The sequence below is a fragment of the Oreochromis aureus genome, linkage group 3, assembly GCF_013358895.1.
Source record: "Oreochromis aureus strain Israel breed Guangdong linkage group 3, ZZ_aureus, whole genome shotgun sequence".
Taxonomy (NCBI): Eukaryota; Metazoa; Chordata; class Actinopteri; order Cichliformes; family Cichlidae; genus Oreochromis; species Oreochromis aureus.
The window spans coordinates 57384134-57397795 of record NC_052944.1 but is presented as its reverse complement, the minus strand read 5'-3'; the positions used below and the strand labels follow the sequence as shown (position 1 = coordinate 57397795).

The window sequence follows — 13662 nt, the reverse complement described above, 5'->3', positions numbered from 1 at the left end:
GCTAATATTAACATGTTTTTACTATGGGAACAGACTCCAATCTAAACAGAGTTTGACTGTTTAGAGTTTGGTGGGATTTTGACTTATTTCATGGTGATGTTTCATTGTGGTTCTTTCTACCATGGTTTCATTGAGGAAATGTTCACACTACTGATGATTGTAGGATCGACTCTGTATCAGATGAATAGATTTCTTGCGTATGTTTTCCAAACACGAGGTAAAGTTTTTGATTCATTTTAAGACATTTTAGAGTTGATTTACCACCAACAAATAGATTACTGCAATACCAATCCACTGTTTTTTGTGGTGGTGCTGGGTTAACCCATTTCTCTGGTAAGGCTTAAATAAACTTTAGTCTCAGTGGACCCTTTATGAGTACAATGAACTCTGCCTAGTGACAGTGCTGGATGTTTTGGTTGTGGAGCCAAGGACAGCCCAGCTGTTTCTTGATAGTGCAAAGATGTTTATTCCTTATCTGGAAAGTTGAGTAGGACAGAGTTTACGAGACCCTGTGAAATGTCTGAGATAGAATATGAGAGTAGGCCTGCTGTAGTCTGTCTGATCACACATGTTCTGTATTTCTCTGTATTTTTTCTGAAATTAACATGTTTTTTTTGTTTGTTTGTTTTTTTGCTTTTCGCTGCTTTGAATTAGAAACAGTGATTTCAGATATGTCACTGTTATTGATTTTTTCTTCTCACATTTGTCACAGTTCTTTGTTCACCTGTGAATGTCGACCGACACGGTGCTGAATCAGTAGAGAGTGGTTGACTTCAGGTCGCTCCACTGAGGACTCCACCTCTTCTCTCCTCTGGGGTGTTGACCGCTTGGAGGATGCACATAAAGAGAGAGAGACAGAGAGAGCAGCGGTTTGTCTCACACAGAGACACCAACAGATGAATCTGCCCAGCTGCTACCGCCTCCTTCCTCCTCATCCTCCATCAGAGCTGCAGAAGGTAAGAGAAGCTGCATACTCTGCACACCTCAATTCTTACTTTGACTTTTGGACCAAACAGCAGCACTACTCAGTGGATACATCCACAATTCAGAGCTCTGACGGACAAAGGAAGACTAATAAATACATAACACTAAGAATAATAAGTACTTATAAATGGGCTCATTTCCACATGCAGATCTGTAGCACTATATATCTATTATGATAATATTTAGTGTGCGTATTTAAAAAAAAAAAAGGACATATTTGTATTTATGTCTTCATTCTCTGGATGGTGAAGGTTTCAAACCTTGGTGTTAGATTAAAAAAATAAACTTGGAAACATTTCCAGTAAACTTCTAGGTTGGAGATTAAATCTGTCAAATGTCTGTGTGAGGAATGAGATTTGACAGATGAGTGCAGAAGCAGCGAGATGTTCGAACAACTTAAACCCATTTCTCTTTGTTGAACAGCATCGGTATTAACACATAAACTCTGTGTCTGTTGTTATTTTTCCCCACTTTACCTACAGTATACAACATTGATCACCTAACATGTTGAACCATATTAAACTTTTTCTTTTTTCTTTAAAAATGACGCCCCCCTGAGAGTCAAGCAGAATACAGGTCTGTACTGTGAAGCAGGATTTGGACTCTTCCGGGATTTCTTTAGGGCTAACCTCTGGTTTTCGATATTGTGAAGGCAGTTCACTTCTTACAAGAGCTAAAGCACTATGGCAACAGATGTAATCTTGTACTAGATTACAGATTAGAGATTAACAGGTATGAAATCACTGCCTACTGACCAATCAGTTCTCTGGAAAATTATGTTATCATTCCTGGAAGAGGTTTAGGGGTTAGAGTAACCCTGCCAGTAGACATTTCCATGTCTGTGATTGGTCACATGCTGCCAGCACCACCACTTTCATGTGACCACACTCATTCAGTAGCTAGATTGATAAACCCTGGGCTAACTTATCAAATAACCACATATGTGTGAACACTTCACTTGATTTCCAGTGAAACTCCCTGTAAATGTCAAAATCAGAGCAGTTTCAATCCCAACTCTGCATTGCTCCTGGTCATATCGCTCACATTTTTGAGGCTCTGCTTGGAGCTGTAATACTGTAAGGCTGCTGATGCCTTTCACAGTAGCAGCTCCCAAAAGAAGATGCTAAGCTTCAATGTCATGGAGCAAGACTTTTAGAGGGAGTGAGTCTGTGTGCAGGATTTATATTTAATATCTTTTTCATTAATTTTCTTTCAGTCTGTATTAAATAATCTTTTTCACTTTCACAATTTAATATCACATACATAGACTCAGCTTCATTTTTCAAGTTGCCAGAAATTTTCTGCCCATTCAGAAATGTCCCAACTGTGTGGCTTCCAGGTCTCTGTCAGCTGATTGACCTCCTTTAAGATGCTCCACCTCCTGTTCGTCCTGTCTGTTCTAATTGGAGTGTCAGGTAAACACACACCTGGAAGCCATTTTAAGTGTTTCCTCACATCACTTTAGTGCAGGTTTTAGATGTGTCCTTGATCCAACATAGCTGATTTAAATGGCTAAATTACCTCCTCAACATATCTTGAAGTTCTCCAGAGGGCTGGTAATGAGCTAATCATTTGATTCAGGTGTGTCTAAAACCTGCAGGACACCAGCCCTTGAGGCCTGGAGTTGGACACCCCTGCTTTAGTGGAAGCAACATAATCATAGCGCAAACAGTCTGAGCAACAAAGTGCAGAAAGATTTGAAGTGATAACCTAACAAACATGGTGCAACTTTGTTTTTAAGGTTTGCTAAGTTATAGTAAAAACTTTAGATTCATGATGTTGATTCTTTAGTGACAAACACTGTTTTATCCACTCATGAAGTTACTGTTTGAACCTGCCACGCTCCCTGTTTGTCCAACCAACTAGCTAAGAATAAAGCTCGCAGCACTCATGTGTCTTCAAATTTTCAGGAGCTTGGCAGATAATCACTGGTTCTTCAGTGCTGGACATCAGCTCGTGTCCCATCACTTATTATGGACAGAAGTACGAGCAAATCTATGTGAGTATCCTGATGTTTTTATGTTTTATATGATTCCGTCTACCCCACCTCTGTTGATGGGCATCGCCTCGATATACCTCCTCAGATTTTCTAGCCAGAGGAGATTTTTGTTCAAGAATTCTTTTATATTATTCTTTTATCAATTAGAACATAATGAACCAAAAAATTATCTCTAAGAAAGGAGCTCAAACATCAAGAAAAAATTAAACCCCATAAAGGAGACCTAAACTCTTGACTCTTTCTTATCTCATTGAGTCAGATGTTCTGATGTGATGTCTGTGAGAGAGACCCCATGCATCGTTCATGTATATCATTATTAATGGGTTAAATATGTATTTTATTCTAGTCTTTCTATATTTTATTTCTTTCTATCTTAACATTAAGCAGCCAATTTAGCTTTCAATTAAATATATGAAATATTGTTTTCATCTTTGTAACAGTGGAATCAATATGTTAAGATTGATGTTCTGGGTCTGACTGGACCTATAATACATAGAAAGCACATCAACATCTGTCCATCTATGCTGCAGTTTTTGCAATTATAAGAGAGATAATGTCAGTCTTCCAACAATGTTTGCTAGTATGACAGGGTGTAGGTTGTAGCTTGGCTGCACCGGAGGGGTGGAGCAGTGGGATAAGGGTGTGGTGTCTGGAGAGGCTGACCAGCACAGCGAGTCTCCATCATCTAATCATGCCTTCCCTAATTAAGTAGGATGGCAGGACCTGACAAGAGCTGTGTGCCGTGGTGAGCTAGAGGAGGCAACTAGCGGGTTTGTGGAAAAGATGTAGTTATCACTGATTAGTTGTGTCTTTGACTTCTAACAGGTCGCCTTCATGAGTGAAAACATTGCATTTTGCTTTGACAACTTTTTCAACCCTGAAACTGGAGGTGACTGTCTTGTGGGGACTGCACCTGACTTGGACAGCATTGAGTTTTGGATAAATGAACCCAATGCTGGAATCCAAAAGCTGATTTATGACAATGTAGCAACAATTCAGAACAGGATGGAATGCTACGTGTTGTTTATCATGGAGCTCAATGGGAAAGACGTGAGTTCTTTTCTCAGACTTTAACCTGAGGTGTGTCTGAATCCACTGTTTTAGCCCAGATTAACACTGTAAGATTAAAAAATAAAATTTGACATGATGTTTTATCATATGAAACATTGATAAACACTTTCAGAATTCCTAATAGTGTCTGAATCCTCTCTGTTTACTTTACAGTATGATTTGGTTCCAGTTAATTTCGGGACACAAACGGCTCTGATTGTGGAAATATTGGCATTTGGTTCAGTGGTGAGTCTCTGCGTGTAATAAACAATAAATGACATGTTAAGATATTGACAAAAACAAAAAACAACAAGAACAAGAACAGAAAAACCCCAAACACACACACACACACACACACACACAAAATCTGTGGTGGACACAAGTTTCCATATCAACAAGGACCATCCAGACATGTTTATATCACAAGCAGAAAATGATTTTTACTCATTCTTCTGTCTGAAATCAGTTGTCTGTTCTCTGTGATTGTAACATTGGTTGTGTTTATTTCTAGGTGTTTGAGGCTCTGGTTGGTGGTGTCACAACTGATATAATGGCTGTTTCATTCGGTCCCTACAATCGTCAATATCAAAGATTCTTTGACATCAGTGGATGCAGACATGCTGGTTGGTGAATCTCAGGCTTCAAAACTTGACCCAAGTGTTCTGTATTTACCACAATGTTTCTGTCTGTGGTTATTAAACTAGTCATCTTTGAGTTTTTAACTAAACTAAACCCTCTTTCATTTTTCAGGTGCTGTGTATGAATATGGTGCAGTGCTGAGCTCAGATCCAAAAACCTGCTTTAGTCTCACCTGTTCTGACACTGCAGCTCTGCAGATTTCTAGCTGTGGCCCTCTGGAGCGTTGTGAAGGCAACGGCATGTAAATATATCTCTTTGTATTTCAAAGAAGCATCTGTGAACGCTTTCTCACCTTCAACTGGTGGCCACAGAGGGATACTCCTGCCTGAGTCTGTGGTTGTGATTTGGTGCTATATAAATAAAATTTAATTGTATTCAATTGATGAAACAGAGATGTGATTTGCTGCTAGCTGTCTGCTAAGCTACCTCTGAAGTTACAGGATTTTACTATTCTTTTACTGTGTGATGCAGTCATAGCATCTAAGTATGTATGTATGTAATATCTATGTTAATCAGACTAATTAGCTAATAACTTACACTGTCCTCTTATTCAAATATTGTTATTTCTAGCTACACAATTCTAACATTGCTTTGGCCAGAATACTAATTTTTAAGCTTCTTGCACCAATCAAAAGTAGTCGGCAGGGCTCAAATTTACCTCATAAGAGATTAAAAAGTTCAGTGAATAGGATCTTATAGTTGGATAAAAGGCTCGTATTTCTATAAAGCTTGTGACTTATAGTTGATTTATTTGTATGAAATGGATAAGGGCAATTTCTGACAGCTTCTTGCTCCTGCAGTGTTATTTTTATGTCTGTTCCCCACTGGTGTGGCGTTCAGCAGTTTTCATTCTTGACTGTATCCTTGTTTCCACCAGCTGCATGTTGAACTCCACCTGCACTGTGACTGGCCCCACTGTCATTGACTTCCATGGCCAGGTTAACTCTGTTGAGAATCGGTGTTCATATTCTCTGGTCTTGACTCCATCAGTCCCAAACTTCCATGTTTTGGGGAATTTCCTGGAACGCCGACTTAAAGACATGAGCTTTTTGGACAGTGTGACACTGGTTCTGGACAGGCCCAGCATTAAATTTCATCTGGAACAAGGTGGGAGAGTTCGGGTAAGCTACCTCCACCCAAAGTTTAGTCAGTGCAGTCTAGTGATTGTTGCTGTGAAATTAGCCTGTTGTGTGTTTGAGATGTTTCACTCACTATTTCCTACTCTTTGCTTGTGATCCAGCTGGACAACACAATCCTGACGCTCAACAGTTCGCCTCAGCTGGTTCACAATGTGGAGCTCTCTAAAGACCGAACTGGAGTCACTGCCAAGTTGTTGCTCTCGTACTCCACCATCTCTGTCTTCTTTGACGGCTACACTGCACAGATCCACTTAGAAGGTACTGAAAATTAAATGTTTCATTCACAATGGGGAATGTAAGGGGTACATGTAATGTAAAAAAGGCAGGTACAATCCCTCCTTTCTGTTGATTTATCTGCTATAGGTTGCTCAGTTTTGTTTCCCTGCTATGTCCTTTCTGTCATGGATTGACTGTTGACTGGTGTAGCTCATTGCCTTTATTGGGAAGATGCCCAGGCCTCCCTTACCTTGGTCACCTCCTCTAGCTTTTCCAGGTGAACACCACGCATTCCTAGGCTAGTCAAGAGATATAACTTCTCAAACATGTCTTTGGTCTACCCCAGGCTTCCTCCTGGTAGTTCATGCCAGTAAAACCTCACACAGAGGTAATGTTTTCAGGCATTGTCCAAACCATCTCAACTGGCCCTTTTTCATGTGAAGGAATGAGCAGCTCTACTCTAGGCCTCTCTCAAAGGACTAAACTCCTTACCTTGTCTCTAAAGGAGGACCAGGTATCCTTTGGAGGAAGTAGAAAAGAAGTAGAATGTAGAAAAAGCATAGAAAAAAGTACCTTTATGAAAGAGTGAGTAGGTGAATGAAGAAAGTTGTATAAAGTGCCAGATCTCAGTACAGTTAAGCATCTGTGGGATGTACTGGACAAACAAGTCCGATCGACGGAGGCTCCACCATGCAACTTATAGGAATTAAAGGACCTGTCGATAACATCTTATTGCCAGATACCACACCACACCTTCATGGGTTTAATATTAGCTAGGAGTTTATAGTGTTATGCCTGATCAGTTTAAAATACATAAAAAATATTGACATTTCTTTCATGTATGACATAAAAAGTACACTGTGTCCTGAACCTTTCCAGGACCTGCTGATTTACCTCTAGAGGGTCTGTGTGGAAACTCCAGCAGGTCTCTGAGTGACCTGAGGCTCTCTGAGTACAGCTCTACCAGGTGAGACTTCATCACAAGCTCAGAGTCCCTCTGACTGCTGCTCGTTAACGAAAGGCTTGTGGATGTTCTGCATGTTTTCATTATTCAGACTGAGCAGGCAGTTGTGCTGACACTGTGTTGTGTGTTGCCCCATAGTTGTGAGGTGAAATACAATGATGCTGCTGACAGCACAATCAACTGCAACAAGATGATTGAACGGTAAGCAGACAGATTCAGACAACATAAAACATCTGTGTCTCTATTTCTCCCGTATTGGTCTCTATGCTTCATCTGTGCCATCATATTTTTATGCACGATAATGGATGCATCTGCCACCTGTCATCTGTACAGATGGAATATAAACACACCTGATCACAGATGGTCATTTTACTGTCTGCAATTATTTCTTTCTATGGAAAAGCTGTAATCTCCTGAAAGAGGCGCCCTTCTCCTCCTGTAACAGTGACATTGACCCAGAGCCCTACATAACCGCCTGCACCGACACTTTGTGTAAATATCCTGCAGTGGACGGACTCAACTGTCAGTTCCTGAAGGCCTACGCCAGAGCCTGCAGTCTACACAACCACACTCTGGATGGCTGGACCTCAAAGACCAGCTGCTGTAAGATATGAACAACTCTACAGTTCTTGTTCTGCAGCATTCACAAGCAGATTTTTAGAGCTCACATGTTTTCTGAGTAACGTATCAGTGTGTTCCTCTGTAGCCTCTGCAGCCTTCTGTCAGGACAGGATCTGCAGCGATCACGAGTTCTGCGGTCAGAAGACAGTCGGTGGTGACACTCGCTGCTTCTGTCGGGCCATTTTTGCCTCCAAATACAGATCAACCGACACTTTGGGTATGATATCTGTGACAACAACATGAAAACAGGGCTGACTGACTGAGGAAAAAGTTTTTGATTATTTATTTTATCAATAATGTGACGTTTAGGTGATCAAACAGTCTGCAGCCAGAACTCTGCTTTGCTCTCTCTGGTCGGTTGTCTCTTGGAGGACAAAGGCATCGACTACTCTGCCTTACACCTCAACGACCCGACCTGCAGGGGTCAGATGGACAAGCTCACCCACATGGTGACCTTCAGCTTCAACAGCAGCAACAGCTGTGGGATGGTGGTCACGGTGGGTTCTCTCCTCCAACTCTTTAACCTTGACCACCAGCCAAACCTCTTCCAGCACTTGGTTGAGCTTCTCCTGCTCCGCTCTCCTCAGAACTTTCTGTGGGTTCAGGTTTAGCTTTGACTTCTGATTGCTTTCAAGTCATGTTAGCCATTGTGATTCTTATTCCACCCAGTTAGCTCCTAAAAGTGTAACATTAATTATGTAAAAGGCAAAACAATGCATTTTTAATTAGATTACAAATGAATTCACTTCAGTTGAAGTTAACTTTAGTTTATAGTGCATCAATTCAAGGTAGGAGTAACATACAGGTGCTTTTTTTGTATGGTGAAGAAAAGACAGAAGGTAAGGTAAAATTAGCCTGCACCGCAACAGTATTTTAGTACCATGAAAAGATATGCTGGTGTCCGATCACTTGGGTCTTTGTATATAAGAAGGATTTTAAATTAAATTCTAAATTAAATTATGGATTTTATAGATGGAAGAAATGAGATGGAGAGAAACTAATACGGGAGAAACAAAACTCGCTTTTGTTAGTGCACTTGAAGAAGTGTTTAGATCAAATGAGGGTTTTTCAAGGAGCTTTTTTCACAACCTGATAAGAAATTTCAATATTCCAGGCTAGAAGTAACAAATGCACAAACTAGTCTTTGAGCATTACTCTGAGACAGGATGTTTCTGATTTTAGTGAATCTGTGCAGATGAAAGAAGACACAGTGTTACTGGAGACCAAGGTACTGCCGTCTAGTGTATGTGGTTAGACCCCATGTTTCCAGCATACACTGCTGTATTCCTTTAACCTTTTAAAGCCGGTCGGAGCGGGCACGCACCGTTTTGCGTAACTATTTTTAAATCCCTGTAGAACCGCAACCACGTAAGCTAGTGCAATTATTTTTTTTGCATATGAAACCGGAGGAGTTGTACTCACATGTTATGCCATTAGCTTGTCCTAGGTCACGGTTTCCTTCCACATATAGCCTTGCAAAAATTGCATAAAAAGCACTTGCAGCAACAAAAACATGATATTCCAGAAACACGCTTTGCAGATCCGATCAGCTGTTCATAACACTTCCTACGTTGGAATAGACGTCAGTGTGAACTATGGCATGTCCGACATTACCTGCCCGAAACTGGAAGTGATGTCATTTTTGCAAATTTGCATTATAATATTTTTTTCGTTTTTCCTGCAGTATATAAAAATTGGTGTATCTCAAAAATAAAACTATGAAGACACTCAAAATAAATTTCCTGTTGCTGGAAACTATTTTGTGCAACTTTTTTGTATTTACAGTTTTGAGGGATGAACCTATTAAATTTCTCTAACTAGAACTATATGTAAAAAAATCAAAAACGATTTTAAATGTTTTTGTAGTTTATTGCACTTTTTTGCAATTTATGTAGTTACTATGCACTTAATGCATACATATTATTACAATTTGGGGTATAATGGTTGTATTAACGTATAGCAACTTGAAATGCTCCCAAAAATGGCACTACAGCATGTAAAAATATAAAGATAAGCTCTGGCGGACTTGGTTCTATGGTAGGTCTTAAAGGGTTAAATAGCTTTGAGCAGTGTATTTGTGCCCAAGTAGAATATCCTCAGTTCTGTATGAAAACAAAAGTAGAAGATGCTGGCCCGAGGGCCTGATTCCCTCTAATGGGCCCTGTGTTTAATCCTAGATTCCCATTTGCCATAGAATACAAACATTGGCAGGTCTTGGTGCCCTATGCTTTTCACAGATGAGACCAGGTTTCACCCATTAACCTCAGTGTTATGCTGCCTGAAACATCATTCAGTATGAATAGTTTGGTGGTGGGTTAGTGATGGTGTGCTGAAGCATACCCATACGTAGAGGGAACCACAGAATCTGTGGACTAGGCAAAGGATCCCTGACTGCAATTGGGTATCAAGACCCACTGAAATCTTTGGATCCTAATCTATCGTCAAACCCTGTACTGGTGCCATGGGTCTTGGGTTCCTCATGGTGTACAATGATAATCGAACTCCTGGACGATGAACGAATTGATACCACTGACTGGATCTAACGCTAACCTGAACTAAATCCAAATGAACACCTATGGACCATTATATGTTAGTGGATTCCGTGCTGCCATGTTCTTCCTCAGACATCTGGAGACTAATTTCGGGTGTCTTTGAATTTAGCCCTCTACAGGTTGCTAATATTAATTTTCATCAAATCATGTGGTATCCTTTTACTCCTAATGCATAACACAGTCCAATGCTGTTGTTTGGTGATCGCATTGAATTTCTTTTTTTTTTTTTAATTGGTCCTACAGACTAACAACAGCCATATTATCTACACGAACACCATAACGAACCAGAACAGCTCCTCTGATGTCATCACTCGCCGAGACCAAGTCTACATCGACTTCTCCTGTGTCCACATTCAGCCAGCTATCCAGACTGCTAACTTTAGGATCAGAGACAGGTTTGTGGTTGGGGTTTGTTTGAATAACTTTCAGATGCGAATAACGTTGTTGTTTTTTGTTTCAAAGAAAACTAAAATGTGTGTGTGAATGTGTGTGTCTGTTCTGCAGTTCTGTGATCCAGCATGCTACACCCAGTGTTTGGAATTACACTTTGACCATGAAGGCCTACACTGATGTAGGTCGCACACAAGCTGTGGAGTCTTTCGCTGAAGTTCCTCTGAACCAGAGAATCTGGGTGGAGCTGAAGGCTGATGGGTTGGATGAAGAAATGGTTGCCATGGTAACAGACTCTTGCTGGGCCACCGACCTGGCGTCGTCCTCTGGGAGCCTCAGATATGACCTGATTATCGATGGGTGAGACCACATTTATTCATAAATATAATTTTTTGATAATTCTGATCAACTTCCCACAAAACTGTTTCCTACCTGTTGGCAGTTGTGCTAACCCCGCTGACCAGACTGTGGAGGTGAAGGAAAACGGGTGGGGAACCTCCAACTATTTCTTCTTCAATATGTTTCAGTTCACTGGGAGCTCAGGTGAAATCTACCTGCACTGCAAAATCCACCTGTGCCCCAAAAGGAGAAACAAATGCATCCCGTAAACACACACACACACACACTCACGGAAAGCTTTGCTCCTTAAAATGTGATTCCCTATTGCTTGTGTAGTTTATTTAACCTTTAAAGTAACTAAGAATGCAGTCAAAGTTTCATGGTGTTGTAGTTTTAATAACTGTTCACATGACAGACCACTCTTAGTTTTCAACAACCTACCATGACCTTGGCATGCTCATTCTTTAAATGAATATTCATGTTTCATCCCCTTTGTATAAATGTGTAAAGTTTATAAACACTGAATAAAAGATAAAACAAAAATATTTAAATAACAAAATGAAAGGATTGTGACGTCTGGATTTTATCGCTCTCTGTCTTTATCAGACTTGTAAAGGAGCTGCTCGCAGATGCAGACCAGCAAGCTCCAAATACAAACGAGCAGCACCAGCCTTCATCAGCTTGGCCTGGACTAATTAGATAATGAGCCACTCAATGAGTCAAACGTCCTGGATGGTCCTCTGTAGCCTGACAGTCCAGGATCAGGGTGAAGATTGACCTCCAAAGACATTTCAACAGACGAGAGAAAGAAGTACGAGGTGATTGACTGGAAAGAAGCCAAAGGGATGTAAAAGAGCAGGAGGGTCACAGTGTGGTCTGGTTTTCTTCTTAAGTGGTTTCCAAGGTGACACTGGCTGACGGATAAGGCTGCCAATCCCTGACTTCGGTCTCGTCCTGACCCAGAGCCTGGATGTTTATAAGGATGAACTCATAACTGGCTACTCTGAGGCTGGGATTACTGCCACAGCTGGATTAAGCAGCTGTTATACTGGAAGTATTGTGAGGAAAGACAACGATTCTGCAGCCCATATTTTTATTTAACAGTAACATCCATCATGTGAATGTATGATTTATGCCAGACGCCCTTTCTGATGCATCCAAGAAGGAAAACAAGTGTGTGGCAACATGAATATTTCTATGAAACATCTGGACTTCACAGACATGTCATCACTACATCTCCCAGTATGACTGGGAGCACTTTACAACCTCCCAGGAAGGTTGGAGGCCTGTAAGCTTTTTATGTTCGATTAGATTTAAGGGTAATAGCCTCAAATCTAATCATGTGACCTCGTTCATATGAACAAATACCTGAGGACAGTGGCCTTGAATCAAAGAGGAATTTTTACTTCTCGGGTCATTTGAGTTGAAGATATTTAAGATGCTAACATATCAAACTACCAGACAAGAATAAAATAAATAGGGTAATATTGAAAATAAGCAGGTCATCAGATACCGTCTGCTGGCCGGAGGTGCTTTAAAGGTGAATCAATGTGAAAATCACTCCTGTAAAAAGCTGGTGTGCAGGGTGAAACATTAAAAGGGGGCAGACTGTTTTTTTCTCGGTTTAGCTGAATTTTTGGATTGTTTTCTGATTTCTGCCTGTTTGGATGACCCGTCACTCCCTTTCATCCACATGCTTACCACATTACTGATGTGAGGAAAGACTGAGTCACTTTTAAAAAAAAAAAGTTTAATTTAAATAAATACATTTTGGCTATTTAAACTGAATTATTTGTGTGATCTCCCTACTTTGCCCGATCTTGGATGTTAAGGGTGATTTACAAAAAACTCGGCTGGTTTCTAAACACAAGTAAGTTGGTTAAATTCATGACATGCCTAATCTACAGGACACAGGACAGGTGCAGCTTGTTAATTGTAATCAGAAAAGTATAGAAATATAGATCACAGACATGTTGGTTAAATGTAGGCCTACAGTGGCAGTTTGGCAGAGAGAGTCATTATAATGAATAAATGTTTCAGTCACTGGCAGCCTGTGATGCAATCAGCGCATGCAATCAGTCGTGATAAGATCGCTGTCCATGCGCTGAAATCAGAGTGTAATAAAACATTAAAACATTGTTTTATTAATAAAACATTATTAAGGTTTGAATTTTATGAATGTAAATGCAGTGACTACAACAGAGATAAAAAGCACTTTCAAACTATCAAGATTTTTTTTTAAAAAAGGCTGCTATTAACTCGTCTCATGAATGACATCCATGCAGGGCCCGGATATTTTCAGGAAAAGGTCCAAAGTCAGCGTCGTCCCTCTGTTCTCTACATTCTTCAGCCATTTCTCTGAACCTCATCACAAGCTGCAGTATGTTGAAAAGAACCTGATTGAGGAAGACTTGCTGCTGCTGGTACTGCTTGACTCCTTCTGGTTGTAGGTTTTAGGTCATCTCTGAGATAATAGAGAAAACCTACAACTAGAAGGAGTCTTTAAGTGGTTTGGTAATCGGTATGTTTCTATCACATCTTTGTCTGACATTTCAAATAAACCGACATGAGTGGACAAATGTCTGATTCTTCTAGCACACGGTCTCTTTGGTGCGTCCTCCATGCAACAATAAGTGCTGTTACATCAAGCTCAAGTAATAAGACATGCTCTTTCTTTCAGTGTTAAATACAGACATAATTATCAACGAACTGTGTACTGCAAACATTAGTAAATCAATTTAGATGCTTAAATCAGTTTTGCCTTTTCTA

At 40.3% G+C, this 13662-nt stretch overlaps 1 protein-coding gene across 1 annotated transcript; it reads left to right on the top strand.

The window, feature by feature from the left end:
• Window positions 1–2335: 2335 nt before the first annotated feature.
• Window positions 2336–11162, top strand: LOC116330913. Its single transcript, XM_031753374.2, has 16 exons — window positions 2336–2399; window positions 2895–2983; window positions 3809–4033; window positions 4208–4279; window positions 4545–4656; window positions 4784–4913; window positions 5550–5793; window positions 5913–6069; window positions 6907–6994; window positions 7130–7192; window positions 7395–7594; window positions 7698–7829; window positions 7922–8109; window positions 10408–10559; window positions 10669–10914; window positions 10997–11162. The coding sequence occupies exons 1-16, from the start codon at window positions 2354–2356 to the stop codon at window positions 11160–11162; spliced, it is 2310 nt and encodes a 769-aa protein (XP_031609234.2). The 5' UTR covers window positions 2336–2353.
• The last annotated feature ends 2500 nt before the right edge of the window (window positions 11163–13662 follow it).

Coding starts and splice junctions, on each gene's coding strand:
- LOC116330913 (XM_031753374.2), top strand. CDS start 2,354: ATGCTCCACCTCCTGTTCGTCCTGTCTGTTCTAATTGGAGTGTCAG. Junction 2,984..3,808: donor AGAAGTACGAGCAAATCTAT/GTGAGTATCCTG, acceptor GACTTCTAACAG/GTCGCCTTCATGAGTGAAAA. Junction 8,110..10,407: donor GCTGTGGGATGGTGGTCACG/GTGGGTTCTCTC, acceptor TTGGTCCTACAG/ACTAACAACAGCCATATTAT.